Below are 21,626 nucleotides of genomic sequence, written 5' to 3'. Positions count from 1 at the left end.
CCAACTAAGCCTAAACAACTGACCCACCCAGGCACCCCAATTTTAGAGTTTTTAAAATTTTTTTTAATCTATTTTTTTTTTAGAGGTTCTGAAAGAACAAGAACATAAAAGAGGTTATTGGATGCCTCTATATACAATTTTCATGATTTTTGTTACAATCATTGCTGATAGCATGGTGACAATCAATAAATATCCATCAAAACTTATTCCATAAATGAAGCTCTTGAGTTCCAATTTTTAAAAAGTAGACCTCAAGGTGAGGTTAAATGCAAAGGAACAAATGTATCCCCCAAGTAAACTAATTTAGCATTATTTATACCTCTTCCCATATAAACACCATATGGATGGTAACTAGACATTTGGTGGTGATTACTTTGTAGTACATAGAGTTGTCAAATTATAATGTTGTATACCTGAAACTTATATGTTAAATGCCAATTTTATATGCCAAAAATAATAAATAAATATAAATACCCTATGGCATATATACCACATAATTGAATATTTAAATAGCCCATAACCAAACCAACAATGCCATCAATTTCTATAAAAGCCAATCATTGAATCAGATTCATTTATCAACATACCCCTGACCTAATACTTATAGAACTCTTATGGACAAATGGTGACATACAAAGTGGATCTTTTGCAAAAATAGCTATTAATTTCTATGTTCCACTCTTTTCCACACCTTGAACAGAATGTCACTATTCTTTCCTTGAAGTACAAAACCAAAATATAACATTGTTAAGATTATTAAAACTGCCCAACAAATACCTAGATGAGGTTTCAAATGTCATTTCTACTGACATTGCAAAAATGTTAAGCAAGACTGCATCACTGTGATGGGGTTCCCAGAGAATGTGGAGGAAGCCAACAACCACATCTTCAACCTAGTGGACGAATATCTGGCCAATGGGGTTGACAGCGATGCACCACAGGTGTACGTGAAGCCACCAGCCCATGAGGAGTCCAAGGAGCCCTCCAAGGGCTTTGTGGTACGGGATGCACCCTGGACTGCCAACAGCAGCAAGAAGACTCCTAAAATGAGCAGCTCTGAAGAATTTTCCAGCTTTGGGGCTCAGGTGGTACCCAAAACTCTCTTACAGGGCCCCAAATGATAATGACCAAAGAGCAGAAACCTCTCCAGCCTACTGAACCAAACCCCACCACATATGGTTTGTCTCAGTCTGGACCCTCCATACATTGTTCATACTTCCCCCTCCCTGAGGTCTCACAGTGAAGCCAGGGGCGCCAGCATCTTACCTGAACTCAGGATCTGCTCCCTGACACCTTTGCTCTGGGATGGCTTTCCACTGTTGTGAACACTAATGGAGGTAATTGGACATTTCCCTCTAAGTGCCCTGGCTTGTCCAGCATGTCAGCAGCCTCTGGCCTCTGCTATGAGAGTTCCACAGCTGTGGCTGACTCTACTTCCCATATCATGACCTCAGGAAATAAATTTCCTTGACTTAAAGAAAAAAAAAATGTTAGGGACCAGTGAAACTGGATTCTTTTGCTCTGAAGAGTACCGTGGACCCTTCCATGCAGAAATACAGCAGCAAAAGCAAACTCTTACTCTACAGAACAAAAATCTGAGGAGTAAATAACCACTTGGTAGAGTGATACACCTTTCTGGACACCTCAAGGCACTTTACAGACAACCCTTGGGGTGAGCATTTCTATTTTCATGATGGACTGGGTAGGAAGGCTGGAAGTACCTGGCCAAAGAAAGAGCAAGTAGCGATGGTGATGAGGCAAATGCAAAGCTGATAAAGGTAGCAGCTGCTGGCTAATGTGCCCTTCCCGGGGTCGTCCATTTTACATTAGTCTCAGAACACTCTAGGATGCAGATATCATTGCCTGCGATCCCACCCCTTACAGGCAGGTCCAGGCTTAGAAAAGTTAATCCATATGTCCAGGGTCACAGCACTAGGAAATTGCAAGAGGCAAGCTTTCAAATCCAAAATCTGAGCTTTTTTTTTTTTTTAAGGTTTTATTTACTTATTTGACAGAGAGAGAGAGAGAAGGAGAGAGAGCACAAGCAGGGGAGCAGCAGGCAGAGGGAAAGAGAGAAGCAGGCTCCCCACTAAGCAGGGAGCCCGATGTAGGCCTGGATCCCAGGACTCTGGGATCATGACCCGAGCCAAAGACAGATGCTTAACTGGCTGAGCCACCCAGAAGCCCTCCAAAGTTCAAGTTCTTAACCATCCTACTCATGCAGCCTTCTGAAAATTATTTTCAATGTGATATATAATGTTGTTGTTTCTTGCAATGAGAACAGTTGGAACAAGGCCAATTTTTGAACGAGTTGAGACAAATAGCTAATAAAATAAACTTTTATTTTATAAAATGAAAGGGAAGATTTTTCTTCTTCTTTTTTTTTTTTTTTATCTCATTGACCAGTGGGACACTGTGACTACCTTGGGCAGGAAGACTGCAGAGGCAGAGGTGACACTGCTGTTGTGATGAGCATTGTTCATACTCGAATCTGGGCATTCTTCTCATTTCTGTCAGGACCAATTACATTGTCCCTCTGGAGTTGCTAGGCATTTTTTGCTTGAACAAAAGATGAGGAATTATAGTTTGAAGTAGTCATGGTTGGATTTTTAAAAATAAATATTACAGACTTATTAATAGAACGGCCCAAATCCAAAAATTGGGATAAAGGTGTGGCATAGGTCCAATGTTGGTGTGATAGTAGATGTGCAAGAATTTAACATCATTTCCATTTCCCACTTACCCAATGTCCTTGTTTAAGGTAGACCAAGGTAATTGGCAAATTTTCAGACTAAACTTAAATTCTTAAAGACATTTCGGTAGGCATGCCAACTACAAAACTGGTAGGAAAACTGATAGTAAAATGGGCTTTAGAAAGTAAATTATTCAAAGAACAGATGGATTGAAAGTTGACAACTTTCATCATAGTAACACATGCAAACACAAAGACTTATAGAGCAGGCAGTGGCATCTTTATGCAAGGTTATTTAGGGTATTTTCTAAACACATGATCCTCCCTCTTTCTTAAAAACTGATCTCTATTTCATTTCATTTTTAGGATAAGTCTCTTCTCCCACAAATATGTTTAAATGTTTGGTAAATAATCACAGTTTATATGTAACTGTTGATAGGGAATTTCTGGGAAAGTTTAACATCACACAAGGCTGGCCTCCTCAATTGACTGACTATGAGACAACAACCCAAGGGAATGACTGGGTTTGCAGGACCATTTACCGACCAAACAACTTGAAATAGGTGGGCAAATATCCATTGCTATTACACCACATTATTAGACCATGTTGCTCATTAAACTTGTCCACCTGCCAATCTGGAGTAGCCTGCCTCTTTCTTCCACCAATCCTTCCCCTCTATGTATGGGGGCCTATTGGCAAACCAACAAGGACCAAAGCTAACAGTATGGTCTTGGAGCCAGACCAGCTGTGTTTCAATTCCCCAGCTCTGCTACCTACCATCTGGGAGATCTTGGGCAAGTTACTTACCCTCTCTACACCTCTGTACTTTTCTCAATTATAAAATGGGGACAACAATAGTATCAATTTTATAATTCTATTCTGAAGAATGAAGGAGTTATTTAATGTTATTAAATATCTCCCAAACAGACCTATTCCTTATACTAAAAACAGAGGGGTTACTATGGTTAGGATAGGTTATGTGATTTCCCCAAAGTCACAAAGTTAATAAACACCAAAGGTGGGCTTAGTGGCCACCTACTTCACATCTTGTGTCATTATTTTCTATATGATCTTCAGGACCATGATTTTAAATTATGTGATGATTTACTTTCTTTTCAATGTCAAATTTTGTATAAACTCTTTGGTTATATCAGAGGTAATTACTATGTGTAAACTACAAGCAAATTAACTACATATTAAAGGACAGAGAGGAGATAAAAAGAGTTGCATCTAATAATGAAATCCTACAAACTTCTCTTACCATTACTGTCCACACATTTTAACTTTACCTTCACTACTTCACTCTTTTTTTGTTTTTTAAAGTTTTTAAGATTTTATATATATTTTTTGACAGAGAGGGAGAGAGAGAGTACAAGCAGGGGGAGCAGCAGGGAGAGGGAAAAGCAGGCTCCCACTGAACAAGGAGCCTGATGTGGGGCTCAATCCCCGGATCCTGGGATCATGACATGAGCTGAAGGCAAATGCTTAATTGAGCCACCCAGGCGCCCCAGCACCTCACTCTTTTTTAAATATAATTTTTCCTTAAAGTATTTTCCCCCACTTCCTTCAAAATTCTAAACTTGAATGAGCCCTCTCGGGGAAAATCCTTCTGTAAGGCCTGACTACCAGAGTGAATCAATAACTCCAAAAGAAGCTTCTATTTTAATATATGTGGTCTCATGTCTTTCATAGTAGTCAAATGTACCCAAATGGCACAGAGAGGAAGCAACCAGCTCACTCAGGCCACACGTGTTCTTTTCCTACTCTTCCTTCTTTCTCTCCCAATATCAGGTTTCCTGCATCCTACCAACAATCCTGGCATATGTTTCTAGAAAGCTGACTGTCCTGGTATTTATGGAATGCAGAAAATGAAAAGCAGCTGGAAAACTAAACTGAATCCCAGTCCAGGGATTCACCCTCAAGCACTGTTACTTCCCTCCCCCCCTCCTCTGCCTAACAGGGGGCTCAGCAAGGAGGAATCCCAGAGTTACTGCCAGCTCTCCCACAGTAGGTGCATTTCCTGTCCCAAGATGGGCTGAAGGGAGTTCACAGCTCTTAACATTATAAGTAAACATTTTTCAGATATTTGTATTTAAACATTCTTTGAGGTAAAAGTCTACCTTTGATTTTCTGTCTCAATTGGATCTGTGATCCCAAATTGCTGAAGCCCTACTAAGCATCCTCTTCCTCTCAGTTCTGGTTTCCTAATGGGTATTGTTTTCAGCTTAACAGTACAAAGACCAAACTCTGGATATTCCTGTAACTTCTTTTCTCTCTCCCTTTCTCTCTCATTTAATCTGATTTTATTTTATCTTTTTTCCATCTTCTTTTATCTTTAATTGCAGTATTAACATACACTGTTATACTTGTTCCAGGTATACAATATACAATATACAATATTCTATACATTTCTCAGTGCTCATTCTGGTAAGTGTCCTCTTAATGCCTTTCACCCATTTCATGAATCTCCCCCCACCCATTTCCCCTGCGAGGACCATGATCAGTTTGATCTCTATAGTTAAGAGTCTGTTTTCTTGTTTGTCTCTTTTTCTTTATTTTGTTTCTTAAATTCCACAAATGAGTGAAATCATATGGTATTTGTCTTTCTCTGACTGACTTATTTCACTTAGCATTATATTCTCTAGCTCCACCCACGCTTTTGCAAATAGTAAGATCTCATTCTTTTTGGTGTCTGAGTGATATTCCATTATGTATATACCATATCTTCTTTACTCATTCATCTTTGGTTGCTTCCATATCATGGCTATTGTAAGCAATGCTACAAAAAACACAGGGGTTTAGAATATATTTTAGAATTAATATTTTTATATTACTATTATATTATATTAGAATTAGTATTTTTATATTCTTCAGGTAAATACCCAGTATTTATTATTCCACTAAATACCCAGTAGTGGAATTCTGGGCCATATACTCCTGTGACTTCTTTACTGGATCAAAATAAAGAGTAGCAAGAAAGGAAAGAGAGTGGCAGTATGGAAAAAGGTGCTTGCATGGGCTGGAAGTGGTTGGAAAAGTACTCCTGAAGGCTCATGAAATTAGAAGTCGTTCCTCTTTTTTGAAATGACAAACTTTGTGCTTGGGGATTTCATTTAAAATGTTCATTAAAATGTTACATTGAGGTATACATGTTCTGGCTCCCTGAAAGTATGTTGGGGTAGTGATTTGAAGAGTTTTTGTTATGAGGCTCTCTCTTATTTGGCAATTCTTCCTCACCCCATGAAAAATCCATTTCCACATGAAATGAACCAAGGGACCAAGTAATTTGCTCTTAATTAAGAGTTAGTTTCCCATGGCAATAACAGACAGACTAGAAGGGTCAGTGACTGAAGAAATGATATTTCAAGGTTTCTCTTTCTCCTTGTCAACTCATAACAAAACAGAAAATAAGCTGACAGGGATCTTGACTTTTCCCCACTCTAGATCAGAGGCTGAAATTCACAAATTCATACAGAGGTGAATTCATAAATTCATTCCAGGGGTTGAGTTCTCTAAATCTTTTGCCTCTCCTCCTCACTCCTGTAAAACTGGCCTGCAGGATTTTCCCTGTCAGCCTGTTCATTATATACAGCCCACAGAACTGAAACTTAACAACAATAAAACCAAAAGCAATAATGGGAAACAATTTGTATGTGCCAGACACTGTTGTGATTTAAATATATTAACTCATGCAATAGAAGCCCAGGAGGCAAAGCAGTATATTCCCCATTTTATAGATGAGAAGAACAAAGAACTAGAAATAATCATTATATCAGATGGTCTCAGCTACTTAATTCAATCATGAGATAAAGACCTAGATGTGCTGTGTCAACATAAGGTCAAAAATGAAATGTCAACAATTCAAATGTCATTAGTTACTTTTCAATTTTGGTCAACTTCTCCAAGGTTTGTTACTGAAAAGACAGGGAACAATAAAAACACCTCAAATTCTCTAAGCATGTATATCCCCCTTCTCGTCTGGTCAAGTTCAAAACCATAAACTGCTTCTCCTTACTTAAAGTTCACCTTCCGTGGCTAATTGGTCTTCCTATCCTCTTGATTCTATCTTCATGAAGGCTCTCTCTGTGCTCCCTTCTCTATTTGCCCTGGAAGTTCCTTAGTTCAGGTCCCTGTTATCCCTCTTCTTGACTACCTTAAAGACCCATTACCCCCAAATGGTCTTCCCAACTCCAGTGTCTTTCCTCAATGCCATTCACTCCAAGTGGAGTTCCCTTCTTAAAAGACAGATCTCACCAGGCCCCCTAATCAATACCTTCATCTGCACTCACTGTAAGCAGAGGTAGTATCTTGGGCAAGACACTTTGTCTAGGCCAAAGGACGTGAGACCCAGATCTAAGTCTACTACTTACTGGGCCTGAAGCCTTGAACTTCTGATTTAACCTCCTTGAAAATAAGTTTCTTCGTATTGCAGTGAGATTATGTAATATTTTCCTGACCTACCTCATAAGCTATAAAAACTTCTTTTTAACTTACAAGGAAACTCTTTGAAAACTGAGATTCATGTCAAATATATAGCTTTTACTAAAATTAAAGTCCGAATTTTTTGACCTGGCATTCAAAGTCTCCAAACTCTGAGCATGAGTGGCATCCAGAGGCTCTCCCACAACAAACACACCCAAATCCCTCCCGGGCTCTCTGGATCCTCCTTTTCTATCCTTTGCAACCTCCGACTACATATCTTCCTCCACCCAAAATGCCTTTTCTTTCCATGGCTCCTATCAGAGACCTGTTCATTCTTCAGCACCAAAATAAAATCTCACCATCTCAAGGAGGGTATCCACAATTTCTCAGTAGGATTTAATCCCTTCATTCTCTGGACTTTCCTATCACTCAGTTACCATTTTGTGTCAATGCATATAGGTATCTATGCATATAATTTATGCAGGTATCTATGCACATAATCTTCTATGCCTGTAATCCTCAAAGTGACCCTTATTTCCATATATAAATGAGGACACTGGCTCTTTAAGACAGTCAACACCTTAGCCAAGGTTACAAAAATATAAAGAGCGGAGCTAGGCTTGCCCAGGTCTGTCTTCTTACTCTGCTCCTTAACTCTGTGCTCCTTAACTCATCTTTGGTGTCTTTATGATAGCCATTATCAGAATTAGCCTGGTAATAGTAAAAAATGCATTTACCCATCTCTCTCAAAAGTTTGTGCCCTCCTGAATAATTAAGGAGCTTTCCTTACTTATTCACTTTCCTCCTTATTCACTATCAGATAACTATGATATACTTAGCTTATAGCAAGATGATCAATAAATATTTACTGAGCTGAAATGAACTTATGAAATCTTTATTGCTCCTCCAGTTAGAACTTTCACTCCTCACTCCTGGGATCTCTCTCACTTTTTCTCACTCCCTTGCTCTCTTTTCCTTTTCTTAGTATCCAGTGCTTAACCAGGGTGAAAAATAAGGATGCTCACAGTCGCCAAACTGTGGGAAGAACCAAGATGCCCTTCAATAGATGAATGGATAAAGAAGATATAGTTCATGTATACTATGGAATACTATGCCTCCATCAGAAAGGATGAATATCCAACTTTTGTATCAACATGGATGGGACTGGAAGAGAATACGTTGAGTGAAATAAGTCAAACAGAGAGAGTCAACTATCATATGGTTTCACTTATGGAGCATAGGGAGTAACACAGAGGACATGGGGAGATGGAGAGGAGAAGTGAGTTGGGGGAAATTGGAGGGGGAGATGAACCATGAGAGACTGTGTAGACTCTAAGAAACAAACCGGGGGTTTTGGCAGGGGGTGGGTTAGCCTGGTGGTGGGTATTAAAGAGGGCACATATTGCATGGAGCACTGGGTGTGGTGCATAAACAATGAATTCTGGAACACTGAAAAGAAATAAAATAAAATAAAATAAAAAGAAAAAAGAATGCTCCCAGTTTGGAATATGGAGATTGTTGGGCCGGCAGAAAGAAAGGGCTACTTAAAATGGCGAAAGTCCCTGCCACAAAACCTGAGCTCAGACAGGAGAACAAGGACCCACGCAGGAATCTGAAAAGCCTCCCACCCGGGGCTCCCATGGACCAATGGGACCCTGACAAGCAGGAATCTGAGACCCTCCCGCCCCAGTCTCCTGTGGACCAATGGGACCCTGATGAGCAGGCGAAATATCCAAATAAGGGAAACTTACCAAAAGACCCCTGAACTCCTCTCGAGGCCCCTTAAAAGGCCCCCTCTCCCCGCCTTGGGCGCGACCTCCGCCACTCTGCTTTCCCGAGTTGCGGAACCTCGCCCGAGGGTGCCCACCTCCTCCCGGCGCAACTTTCCTGGCTCCCCTTCTCCTGAGCCCTGAAACTTGGATGGAGAGTGTTTTTTAATAAATCTTGCCTTGCACACACTTAACCTGGTGTTGTGTTTATCTCGCCGGAAAAACTTTACAGAGATTAGGATGGAAGACAAGAACCACTTAGAAATTGTTCACTCATCTTAATTTTTGGTGTTTCAAGTGAAAATATCCTGGTAGAGTTCCAAACCCTTCACAGAATAATAAACACTTGTTAATTTTTGCCTAAATACTGACTCTGGTGACTCTCTATCTCATTTCAAAGCTTTGTTAACGTAAAGTAGTAACAACCGATAAATTACAAAGAATCTTATATAAAATGTTTTCTAAAACACTAATTATTACTGATAGAATTTTCCTTGTTCTCTTAAGCAATAAAAAGAAAGAAGAAAGACTCACATCTACTAATAAGAAAGAACTGGAATTCACAATTTTTAGAATAAAAATTCAGAAATTCATTTCCTTTTGAACAGTAAGGAAAAAGATTTCTCAGCTGACCAAAGTAGCAAAGACGCAGCTCACATTAGGAAAGATTATAGTTTAACAAAAACAACAAAGAGAATTTAAGTGTCTACAGGTTCTCTCTAAAATGTTCTACCTTAAACAAATTAAGTGCTTCATCTAAACCTTAATCACCAATGGCATTCTACAGAAGACCAGAACAACCTTTGATGTCTCCTTTGATATTCAGAGGCAGATTCTGAAAGGAAGAAGCTGTCCAACCAGTCAAAAAAGACACTCACAAATGTCCCCACTGTATCAAAACTCCAATTAACCTTCAATATCTTGCTCCACAGCTACAATAAATTCTTCTTCCTGAAATTCTAAACTCTTGTTCTGGCATGTTACTTAAAAAGAAAGAACTGGGGGCCGCCTGGGTGGCTCAGTGGGTTAAAAAGAAAGAACTGTGTACAAGAAAATATGTAGAAATAGGAGATATGGGAGGTATGTGAGGATATAATTTTTTATTCTCTAAGCCAGTTGGAAAATCATTAAAAAGTTGACAAAAATTCTAGTATATTATTATTAAAAGGGATCATATGAACTCCTGTAATTTTACAGATAAGAAAAATAAAGTCAGAAATATCAGATGTCAGGTAGTATCAAAATGTCAAAAATTAACTGGGGTTCAGATTGTTTATGCTTAGTCCATTGTCTTCTCAGTACATTCTACCATTAATTTAGTCAGAGTCTCCAGAGACATCATTTCTATTTTCTCTACAATTAGTAGCTTTAACCAGTTTTGGTTCTATTGGCTACTTCTGTGGTTAACGGTCTCAGGGATGTTTCAATATAATAACAAATTATTTAGCGCATTTAATATGCGCTGGTGTCTGTGCATGTTTATCGTGTGTGTGTGTGTGTGTGTGTGTGTGTGTGTGTGTGTGTGTGTATAGAGAGAGAGAGAACAGCAGAGGCAGAGGGAGAAGCAGACTCCCCCCTGACGAGTCAGCTGGTTGTGGGACTAGATCCCAGGTGCCTGGGATCATGACCTGAGTGGAAGGCAGACATAATATCTTTTACTCACTGGTATTTCTGGGTGTCTGTAATATAATGAGTACTGGTTTTTATTTTAAAAACCTCATTCATGAGTATTTGGTGTCTCCATAAGTTAGAATAATCCCTGGCACACCATTAGTACAAAACAAACATTTGTCAAAAAAAAAAAAAAAAAGGAATGAACTTGGACAGTGTGCAGTCCAAAAGAGACTTCTTGAAAATATTTTAAGATATAAATATGTAGGGGCGCCTGGGTGGCTCAGTTGTTAAGTGTCTGCCTTTGGCTCAGGTCATGATCCCAGGGTCCTGGGATCGAGCCCCACATCAGGCTCTCTGCTCAGTGGGAAGCCTGCTTCTCCCTCTCCCTCTGCCTGCCCCTCTACCTACTGGTGATCTCTCTCTCTCTGTCAAATAAATAAAATCTTTTTACAAATCCATATATGTGTGTGTGTGTGTGTGTGTGTGTGTGTGTGTGTATATATATATGCGCATATGTGTGTGTGTGTGTGTGTGTATACACATACATACATACATACTGGAAACTGTGAGATAAAACAGAACCCTATACAGAAGCCTATATAGAACAGGTTAATTTAGAAACTCCAAATAGAAAACAGCTGACCATAGAGAGAGGGGGCACACAGTTGAAAGAGAGATCCTAGACCAGATCACTACACTGTAGCTTCTCTGACTGACCTGCCAAACAGCCCCAAGAACCCAGAGCTGCATGGCAAGCTGAGAGAAGCTGTAGGCAAAAGCTGAGAGTGGGTCGTGGACCAAAAGCGTGACAGAATGACACTGAAGCTATCACATAAAGGATGATGAATTCATGAGATGATGGAAGATGACTTAAAGGGAGGAGCATAAATAAAAGCTGAGGGTTGGAAGAGAACAAGGGATGTGGGAAGGAAACAAAGGGAACTCAACACGGCGGGAGCATCCACCACTGGCATAGTGGTAAGTGAAAGAAAGGGAGAGATAGGAAAGAAACTGGCTTTGGAGGCCTCTTAAGGAATCTGACTTTATTCCGAGAGCAGCAGAGAGCCAGGGAAGGGCTTTAAGCAGATGGCATGATCAGATCTGGAGCAAGGCGTGCAATGTTTGTATGGTGCCACTTCGGGGTCCTAGCAGCACACATTACCATGGACTAGGGTAATGGGCAGAGAGGCAAGGTCCCAGGACCAGACAGCAATACCAGGAATGGGAGCCAGGATAAAATGTAGACAACAGTACTTTGGGAAAATGACGGGGACCGCCTCCGGCCGGGAAAGTCCCCGCCATTACAAGATGGCGCTTGGCTCACTGCCAGCAAAATACGCTGCAAGTAAACAAAGAACTTTCTGGTGAAGCCTGCCTAAAGGAGGACATAGTCATTGGCTGTTTCAAATTTAATCAGCATAGTAACAGGGCTCTCATTGGTTCTCTCCATCACTTGGCCCCTTATTGGTCACCCTGCCACATATAAGCTAAGGAAGTTGACGAAATAAACGAGAGATGAAGCATTAACACGATACCAGGCTTCTTGTCATTCTTGCAGGCCGAGAACGACAAATGGTGCTGAGACCCGGGAAATATTAAGAAAAATAGAAAAACCTTGCAAGGGAGAAGTCTGCAGGTAAGTGGGGTAAAACCACGACAAAGGAGGTGGGAAACTTGTACAAGTCCGCAATAAGAAGCAGGGCGGCCTTAGAGCCGGGATTTTACAAAGGTGGTGGGAAACTTGTACAAGTCCACAATAAGAATCGGGGCGGCCTTAGAACCAGGATTTTCAAGTCCGCAATAAGAAGCGGGGCGGCCTTAGAGCCGGGATTTAGCGGCGAGTATACGCGGAACAGCCATTAGGTTGGGATTCTAATTATGGGATCTGGACTGTCAAAGTCGAGGTTAGAGGGTTCCCTAAAGGACCTTCTAAAGGCCAATGGCACGCCGTTAAAAACGAAAACTGCTAGGACATTCTTGAATACAGTTGAGACAGTGGCGCCTTGGTTTCTGGACGAGGGCTTGCTAAATATCCCCCAATGGGACCATTTAGGTGAGGATTTTAAGAAGAGGGATAAAAATAAACCATTGCCGCCGGGAACGTTAGTTATATGGACTCTAGTCAGAGGGTGCCTGGGAGGATATAAGCCGAAATGTGATTCAGCTATTCAGGAGGGCACTGAGGCACTCGAGGAAGTGAAAGAAGAACGCTCATCTCGTGCTTCGGAAAGGAGTAGTTCTAGCGAAGGGGAAGAAGAAATGTCGGGGGAGGAGCTAGAGTGGAAGTTCAAATTAAAACCAGACCCTCCCTGTTCAGCAGCGACCCCTAATGCTCCGCCTCCTTACAATCCCCTGGCGGGGGAGTTAACATGTAAATGTCATCCCTCTGCCAATGAGGATTGGAAGACCGCATGGAGGGAGGTCAATAGCAGCTCGATTTTCCCAGTTCTAGAGGACCAAAATCATCAACGGTATCACCAGCCCTTGGACTTTAAATTAGTTAAACAATTAAAGGAAGCGGTCATGCAGTATGGCCCTCAGGCAGCATTTACTATTTCTCTAGTGGAGTCCATAGCAGGCATGAATTTAATCCCCGAAGACTGGGGGAATTTAGCAAGGGCAGCCCTCTCTGGAGGGCAATATTTGGTCTGGAAGAAAGCATGGCAAAAGCATTCCCAGGATGTTGCACGGCGTAATGCCATGGCAGGCAATCCACAATGGAATCTGGATATGCTTATGGGCATGGGGCCATACACTGGTAAACATGACCAACTGCAATACAACCCTGCTGTATACATGCAGATTGCGGCTGCCGCTACCAAAGCATGGAAAACCCTCCAGGGCAGTGGGGACTTGCAGGGTCAACTATCTAAGGTGATACAAGGACCAAATGAAGCATATGCTGATTTTGTTGCAAGATTGATGCAAACAGCTGGGAGAGTATTTGGGGATGTTGACACAGCCATGCCTCTAATTAAACAACTGGCCTATGAGCAAGCCAATAAATGGTGTAAAGAGGCCATTAGGCCATGGAAGGCTAAAGATTTAAGCACATACATCAAGGTATGCAGGGATATTAATGACAGCATTATTCAAGGACAAGTACTTGCTTTAGCCATTATTCAAGGCCTTCAGGGCATTCAGCTACCCCAACGTAAGGGCGCTAAAGGAAATTCTGGGGGATGCTACAAATGTGGAGCTCAGGGGCACTTTAAGCGAGAATGTCCTGACAGCAAGAGTACCCCAACAGCAAAGCAACCTGGCATATGCCCTAGGTGTGGCAAGGGTACACACTGGGCGAATGAATGTCGCTCAGTAAAAGATATTCAAGGTAATCCACTACCCCCAAGGAATTCAAAAAATGGGAAATGGGGCCCATCACCCCAGGGCCCTCAAATGTATGGGGTGCTTCAACAGGTAGCCCGCACGCATTACCCGCCGACGAACCAAGGCGGGCTACAAAAGGAAGCGCCGGATTGGACATCCGCGCCACCACCGGACTTGTACTAACCCCCGAGATGGGAACCCAGGTGGTGGAATCGGATTTTAAGGGCCCACTGCCTGTGAACACTGTAGGCCTATTATTAGGGCATAGCTCCACAGCCCTTGCCAGATTAATAGTACACCCCGGAGTAATTGATGCTGATTAAACAGGAATAGTCAAAATATTAGTGTCTTCCCCTCGTGGCATTACAGTTATCAGTCCAGGTGATAAAATAGCACAAATTATAGTGTTACCAAGCTGTCATAAACTATTCCCCAACACAGAAAAATCCCGTGGACAGAGGGGTTTTGGCTCCACTGGCCCGCCCCTCCCATGTCTAACACTTGGAAGGGAGGATAGACCTCTTTATTCTCTGTGGAGAATAAAGAGGTCTATCCTCTTTATTCAGAAATAAAAAATTTATGGGCCTTCTGGATACCGGGGCTGATCGTAGTATCATTAATGAAGTTGATTGGCCAAAAGATTGGCCCCTACAAAGGGCTGATCAAATCCTTAGAGGCCTAGGGGTTGCCCAAAGTCCTATGTGTAGTGCTGGTACATTACCATGGAAGGATGATGAAGGTCATAGCGGCCTGGTTCAGCCATATGTACTTAAGATCCCTATATCTCTCTGGGGAAGAGACATTCTTATTCAAATGGACCTAAAATTGACTACTGAAGCCTTTTACAGTGAGAAAGCTCGAAACCTCATGACTAAAGCTGGATATTCAGGTGTTGGAGGATTAGGGAGGAAAAATCAGGGTATTACAAATTCAGTACCCCTAAGTAATTATACCTCTGGGATTGGTGGACCGGGGTTGGGTTGTTCATAGGGGCCACTGAGCCTTTGAAAATTCAATGGCACAATGACAAGCCTGTGTGGGTTTCTCAGTGGCCCCTGCCCAAAAAAAAATATGAAGCAGCCCACACACTAGTGTATGAACAACTTGTTGCAGGACATATAAAGCCTTCCACTTCACCATGGAATACTCCTATCTTTGTCATTAAGAAAAAATCAGGTAAATGGCGGTTATTGCATGATTTGAGAGCAATCAATGCCCAAATGGTTATCATGGGACCAGTCCAATTAGGGTTACCCTTGGTATCTGCCCTCCCCTCGAGTTGGCCTTCAATTGTTGTAGATATCAAAGATTGCTTTTTTTCTATACCATTACACTCCAGTGATACCCCCTGATTTGCATTTACCATACCCGCTATTAATCATTCTGGTCCCGATCAGCGATTTGAATGGACAGTTCTTCCTCAGGGTATGGCTAACAGCCCCACAATGTGCCTACTTTATGTTGATCAGGCCTTGCAAAAGGTCAAGAGCTCTATCCTTCCGTTTTGGTATACCACTATATGGATGATATACTACTTTGCCATAAACAGGAAGAACAGCTTGAAAAGGCCCTTGTTTCCCTTTTCGAATGTTTCAAACAGTTTGACTTGAATATAGCCCCAGAAAAAATTCAAAAAACAGTTATCAAGGAATACTTGGGCATCAAGCTTGACAGCAAAAAGGTCAAGCCCTTGAAAATCACTTTGCGAACTGACTCATTAAAGACATTAAATGATTTTCAAAAACTCCTGGGAGATATTAACTGGATCAGGCCATACCTAAAACTCACTAATCAGGAACTACAGCCCCTGTTCGAGACATTGAAAGGAGACTCTGACTTGAACTCCCCCCATATTTTATCTGAACAAGCTCGAGAAGCTGTTAAATTGATTCAAAATAGACTTGAGACTGCCCAAGTTGATAGAATTAATTACTCTGAAACCCTATATTATTGTGTTCTTGCAGTAGAGCACACGCCCACTGCTGTTTTTTGGCAGGAAGGTCCCATCTCCTGGGTCAATTTAGCTTACTCTCCAGGAAAAGTTCTGCCATGGTATCCCAATGCCATAGCTAAAATTGTATTGAAAGGACTAAAACTTAGCATCACTGTATTTGGCAAACAACCTGACGTCATCCTAACTCCCTATACACAAGAGCAGTTAACTTGCTTAGCAGCATGTGACGATGATTGGGCCATTACTATGACTATCTCAACTGTAAAATTTGACAGTCATTATCCGGCAAACCCATGGCTGCAATTTAGTCTTACTCACCCATTAATTTATCCAAGGGTTACACGTCAATCACCTTTGGATAATGCAAAACTCGTTTTTACTAATGGTTCTAAAAATGGGGTGGGCGCTGTGGTTACCCAAGATAACACTTGGACCTTTTTATTTCAAAGCTCCTCCCCTCAAATTACAGAGCTATTTGCAGTCATTAAAGCCTTTCAGTTGTTTCATGATACACCTTTTAACTTGTTATCAGACAGCAAATATGTTGTCCAAGCTGTCTCCATCCTGGAAAACGTAGGTCACATCAGCACCAAATCCACCATTACAGAAACTTTAAAGAATCTCCAACACATTATATGGGACAGAAATGTACCCTTTTACATAGGGCATATCAGGGCACATACGGCTCTCCCCGGCCCCTTGACGGAAGGCAATCGCACTGCAGACATGTTAACCAAAGAGCAATTTATCTTCACTTTAATGGAAAATATTCAACAAGCAAAACAATTTCACAAGCTATTTCATGTTAATGCTCTTACTCTCAGACTTAAATTCAACATAACTAAAGCTCAAGCTAGGGACATTGTAGTCTCTTGCAAAAACTGTGTTACCCTCTTGCCATCCCCCTCCTTAGGAGTTAACCCACGAGGCCTGTTACCCAACCATATATGGCAAATGGATGTTACTCACATCCCTGAATTTGGCAAACTAAAATATGCGCATGTTTCCTTGGACACATGTTCTGGTATCATATTCGCCTCTATCCATGCTGGGGAAAAATCCAAAGATGTTATTTCCCACTGCCTTCAAGCCTTCGCCGCTTGGGGTAAACCTCGACAAATAAAAACAGACAATGGACCTGCATACACCTCACAAGTATTTCACAGTTTCCTTACTCAACTAAACATTACCCTAAATCATGGTATTCCCTACAATCCTCAAGGACAGGCCATCGTGGAACATGCCCACTTAACCATCAAACAAACTCTTTTAAAACAAAAAGGGGGAATAGGGGACACGTTCTGGTCCCCTAAAGACAAATTAAATACAATTCTATTTATTTTAAATATTTTGACGCTCGATAAAAACGGTCAAGCAGCAGCTGAAAGACATTCAGTCCATCTGGATTCTTCCCCCAAGCCCTTAGTTCTTTGGAAGGATATCCTTATGGGACAATGGAAAGGCCCAGATCCTGTATTAATCTGGAGCAGAGGCTCCGTTTGTGTTTTCCCACAGGACAAAGAAGTGCCGATTTGGATTCCAGAGAGATTGGTCCGGAAGGCCCCTGAGAACGAGAATGAGGACAGAGGAAGCCGTGATCCTCCTACTGTCGTGGGAGACTCTGATATTCCTAATTCCCCTGACGGCGACACGTGAATTATGGGCTATTCTGAAGGCTTGGTCCTATCCTTTACCTTTAACTAATTCTTCCTTTATCTTCCACCCGTTCTTCACTAGCTGAAATACTGAGTATTGGTTCTATTGTTCCTTTTTCTGCGCTCTGTGTTACCCCTGTAAAATTCTCTAACCTTAGTCAGATTAGCATTTCCTCCAGCTCTCTCAGTATTTGCAGGGTGCTTGGTCTGACGATTTTCAAAATTTCTCACGAATCCTTCTGGCTGAGTTAACTCGACTAACTAGTATGCGTGTGCAACCAGCTTCCCTCCCAGAGCTATTTCAAATATTCAGCAATATGTTCCAGTTCACCAAACACTGGGCTGGTACAATAGGTCATCTTGTCCTCCTCCTTATTGGCATTCTGCTTCTATTCAGAAAAGTTCGCCAATGGAGAACACAGCAGCGAGAGCAGATCCGAGCTATAGTACAAGCCCTTATGTCAATAGAGGCTGGGACATCTCCCCAGATATGGCTAAGCATGCTAGATCGGTAGTCAAAGACGGGTAAGATCAGTAGAGAAACATACCAACCTAAGACAGGACAGAGATCATCGATATCTTGTGTCTGATGACGGGTAAGGATGTTTTCTGCTACTGAAGACCTAAGACAGGCACAATCTCTGCCATAAAACAAAAAAGGGGGAGATGTCAGGGACCGCCTCTGGCCGGGAAAGTCCCCGCCATTACAAGACGGCGCTTGGCTCACTGCCAGCAAAATACGCTGCAAGTAAACAAAGAACTTTCTGGTGAAGCCTGCCTAAAGGAGGACATAGTCATTGGCTGTTTCAAATTTAATCAGCATAGTAACAGGGCTCTCATTGGCTCTCTCCATCGCTTGGCCCCTTATTGGTCACCCTGCCACATATAAGCTAAGGAAGTTGACGAAATAAACGAGAGATGAAGCATTAACATGATACCAGGCTTCTTGTCGTTCTTGCGGGCCGAGAACGATAGGAAAACATCTGGCATATAATCAGAAGGTGATTGTGATAAGAGCTAAAGACTCTCCTAATCATGGATAAGTATGAGTGAGAAAAGCATGTTATATGTATATGTTGAAATGATTTAGATGCTAAGTATTTTCTCAATGAATTTCAATCTTCTGCTAAATGGTTATTATTTGTTATATATGAGAATTCTCTTTTATTTAAACATTTAATTTGCCAGAATATCAACCGCTCACATAAATATACACATTATATGTATTTATATGTCATTGCAGAGGTTACAGTGGGCTGTTCCATCCATTTTCTTATTTAATCTTTGAAAGACTCTTGTAAGGTTGGCAGACAGCAAACACTGCCCCCACATTACAAATCAGGCTCAAAGAGGTAAAGTGGTCAGAAGCAGTGAACAATTAACAAGAATTTGAGTTTTCTGAAGTTCAGTGTTCTCTTAGCTACATGATTATAAGTATGTGGAATTTAGTGTCTTTTTTTCTCTTCTATTTCCGTCTGCCCAAACTTACTGCACAGCAGAGCTCCAAGGAATCCAAGCAAACAAAATCACTTCTACTGGCAACATAAACTCATGCAGGTGCATAAGTAAGCTTAGCACTAAGAAGATTAAAAAGAGCCAATATGGCTCTAATCAGATTTTCTGAATTCCTAATTGGGATGCAGGGGCCAATAAATTTTAGCACAGTTAACCTAGTGAAGTAGAGTTTTGACACTGGGATTATCTTCAAATATTGGGGATATACTACTTTATAATAACAAGTACCTTGTGCAAGGTACTTTTCTAAGTGCTTTACTTGCATTAATGCATCAATCCTCAGCATAACTCAGTGACAATGGTACTATTGTTAGCTATATTTTAAAGAGGGTAAATTGAGGCATTAAGTAGTCAGTGATTTGCCCAAGTTCCCACAGCTAGTAAGTCAAGTCAGATTTAAACCTAGGCCATGCTCAACAAGAGCCCATGGCCTTAACCACTGATGCTCTACTACCTCTCATATCATCCTCAGTAAAATCTCTGTCTTCGCCTTTCCAGGAGAATACTTGAACTGAAAATACTATTCCCAGAGATACAAATAAATCAATAATATATGATAGAAAGAATGATAACCCAGGATAACAGGATATTGCTGCTCAATTTGGGAAACTGACAAAAGAACAACTATAACTTCTATCACTATAAAAATGATGAACAATTCAGATATCGATATTCTGTGTGAAAAACAAATATGGAGAAGCTACTATCTGTCCAGTCCTGTGGTGGACTCAGAGGTAATGGAAAAGATAGAAAACGTATCTGTGAATCTGACTGCCAGAAACAACCAGGAAAACCTGAATGAAATGTACATGTTGAACATTTTAATAACAATACATAAAATTTACTGAAGGTGTACTGAGGCCAGGTACTATTCTGAACACAGTATTAACCTTTTAATCCTCATAGCAACCTTAGGAGGGAGGTGTTATTGATACCCTTCTTTTATAGAAAAGTGAGGCCCAGAGAAGTGAGTTAATTGGCCAAGGGTCACATATCCCACGTAATTAGCTGAGCTGAGGCTTGAACCTGTGCAGGCTGCTTCTGAGCCCACACTCTCAATACAGTTTCTCTTTCTCTTTATCCCAGTTTTGTGTCTTCACTTGGGTGAAGAATTTAGGCTGAAGCCAGATCTAGAATCCCAGACATCTTAGGTTTAAGGCAGGGGGAAGAAGAAACCTCATTTAAGCCTTAAGCCCAAACCAATTTCACCAACGTAGCTTTTAAGAGAATGCTCTACATCAGGATATTTAATGGCATTCTGACTACTAGCCTGCTATTGTTCTTGATGTTTATCTTTGTTACTTATCTTTATCTTTGCTAGCCAAGAATCCTCATTGGAGGAAGATCAAGCAGTATGGAAGGGGAGGGCCTATCTAACTATGATTTCTCCTCTAGATAACCTCAAATCTAGGAGCTGTAAGGGCCTGCCCCTCCCAGAGGAACTTGCTTGTGGACCCTGGATGTAGGGGCGGGGCAGGCTGGGTGGAGACATCCAATTGGTGGGGTGCGCATATATCTACTAGGGTGAATTGAGATCCGATTGGCCACCTGTGTAGGGGCGGGGCTCAACCAACCACATAAAGGATGGTGTGCGAGGCTGTCAGGGGAGCAGGAGAGCTGTGGCAGGAGCAGAGGAAGAGTCCATGGGAGCGGAAGAGTCGGTGGAGTGGAGGAGCTCTTGTAAGAGCTATAACCGCCATCAGCAGTCCCACCGCTGGTGGTCCCTCCACCGGCAGTCTCCAGCCTCCGGCGGCCCTGCCTCCAGTGACCCGAGCCGCCTGCAGCCTCGAAGCCTGCAGCTTCGAGCTGCCTGCAGCTTCGAGCCGCCGCCTGCAGCCTTCAACTGCCTGCAGCTTTGAGCCGCCTGCAGGCCCACCTCTGGTGGCCCCACCTCTGGTGGTCCCACCTCCATCGGCCCTGCCTCCAGTGGCCCGGAGCTGTCTGCAATCTCCAGCCGCCTGTGGTCCTGCCTCCGGCAGTCCCGCCTTCAGCAGCCCTGAGCTGCAGCCTCTGGCAGTTGCGCTACCACTGGGCCCTCACCACCAGTGGTCTGAGACACCAGCGGTCCAGCGGTCAGTGGTCCCAACGCCTGCAGCCCCTAGATGCCCGCGTTCCCAAGACACCAGTGGCCCAGCGGTCCAGCAGTCAGTGGTCCCGACGCCTGCAGCCCCTAGACGCCAGCGGTCTGAGACGCCAACGGCACCTAGCTGCCAGCAGCCTCGCCACAAAATGCCTCGCCACCCCAAGCCACAAGCAGCCTTGTCCACAGCGGTGGCCTCCTCTGGGCGGCAGCCTTGTCAGAGTGGCATCGTGGGGAGCAGAGTCTATGTCATCCAGGTTGTCCTCCTTGTCATCATCGCTGTCATCGTTGCCTCTTCATCGTTGGGAGCGGCCTCGTCTGGGAAGTGGTCTTGTCCAGAATGGCCTCTTCTTGGGAGCGGCCTTGTCTGGGGAGCAACCTCATCGAGCAGCAGCCTCGTCTTGGGAGTGGCCTTGTCCGGAGTGGCCTCTTCTTGGGAGCCGCTCTGATTATGGAGGTGGAGCAGCCTCATCTAGAGCAGCCTCGTCCGGAGCGGCCTTCTTGGGAGTGACCTTGTCGGGATCATCTTCGTCACCTTTTCGTAAAAGACAGCCCTGACCAGTCAGTGTGATTCTTGATGCTTGGCGCGAAATAAAG

At 42.5% G+C, this 21,626-nt stretch overlaps 1 protein-coding gene across 1 annotated transcript; it reads left to right on the top strand.

Moving 5' to 3' along the window:
• Nucleotides 1-845: 845 nt before the first annotated feature.
• LOC116593508 lies at nt 846-20,348 on the top strand. The gene is made up of 4 exons (XM_032347811.1): nt 846-1,088; nt 13,562-13,829; nt 16,489-16,934; nt 20,271-20,348. The coding sequence occupies exons 1-4, from the start codon at nt 846-848 to the stop codon at nt 20,346-20,348; spliced, it is 1,035 nt and encodes a 344-aa protein (XP_032203702.1).
• The last annotated feature ends 1,278 nt before the right edge of the window (nt 20,349-21,626 follow it).

The sequence above is a fragment of the Mustela erminea genome, chromosome 6 (genome assembly GCF_009829155.1).
Source record: "Mustela erminea isolate mMusErm1 chromosome 6, mMusErm1.Pri, whole genome shotgun sequence".
In the NCBI taxonomy this organism is placed as follows: domain Eukaryota; kingdom Metazoa; phylum Chordata; class Mammalia; order Carnivora; family Mustelidae; genus Mustela; species Mustela erminea.
The sequence above is the reverse complement of the archived record's forward strand: the minus strand, read 5'-3'. Positions and strand labels throughout refer to the sequence as shown.

Bases quoted from the DNA above. Each gene is read 5' to 3' on its own strand.
- LOC116593508 (XM_032347811.1), top strand. From the start codon at position 846: ATGGGGTTCCCAGAGAATGTGGAGGAAGCCAACAACCACATCTTCAAC. The intron at 1,089-13,561 runs GTACCCAAAACT...ACATACATCAAG, and splicing joins CCAGCTTTGGGGCTCAGGTG to GTATGCAGGGATATTAATGA. The intron at 16,935-20,270 runs GTATTTCACAGT...TATCTTTGCTAG, and splicing joins GACCTGCATACACCTCACAA to CCAAGAATCCTCATTGGAGG.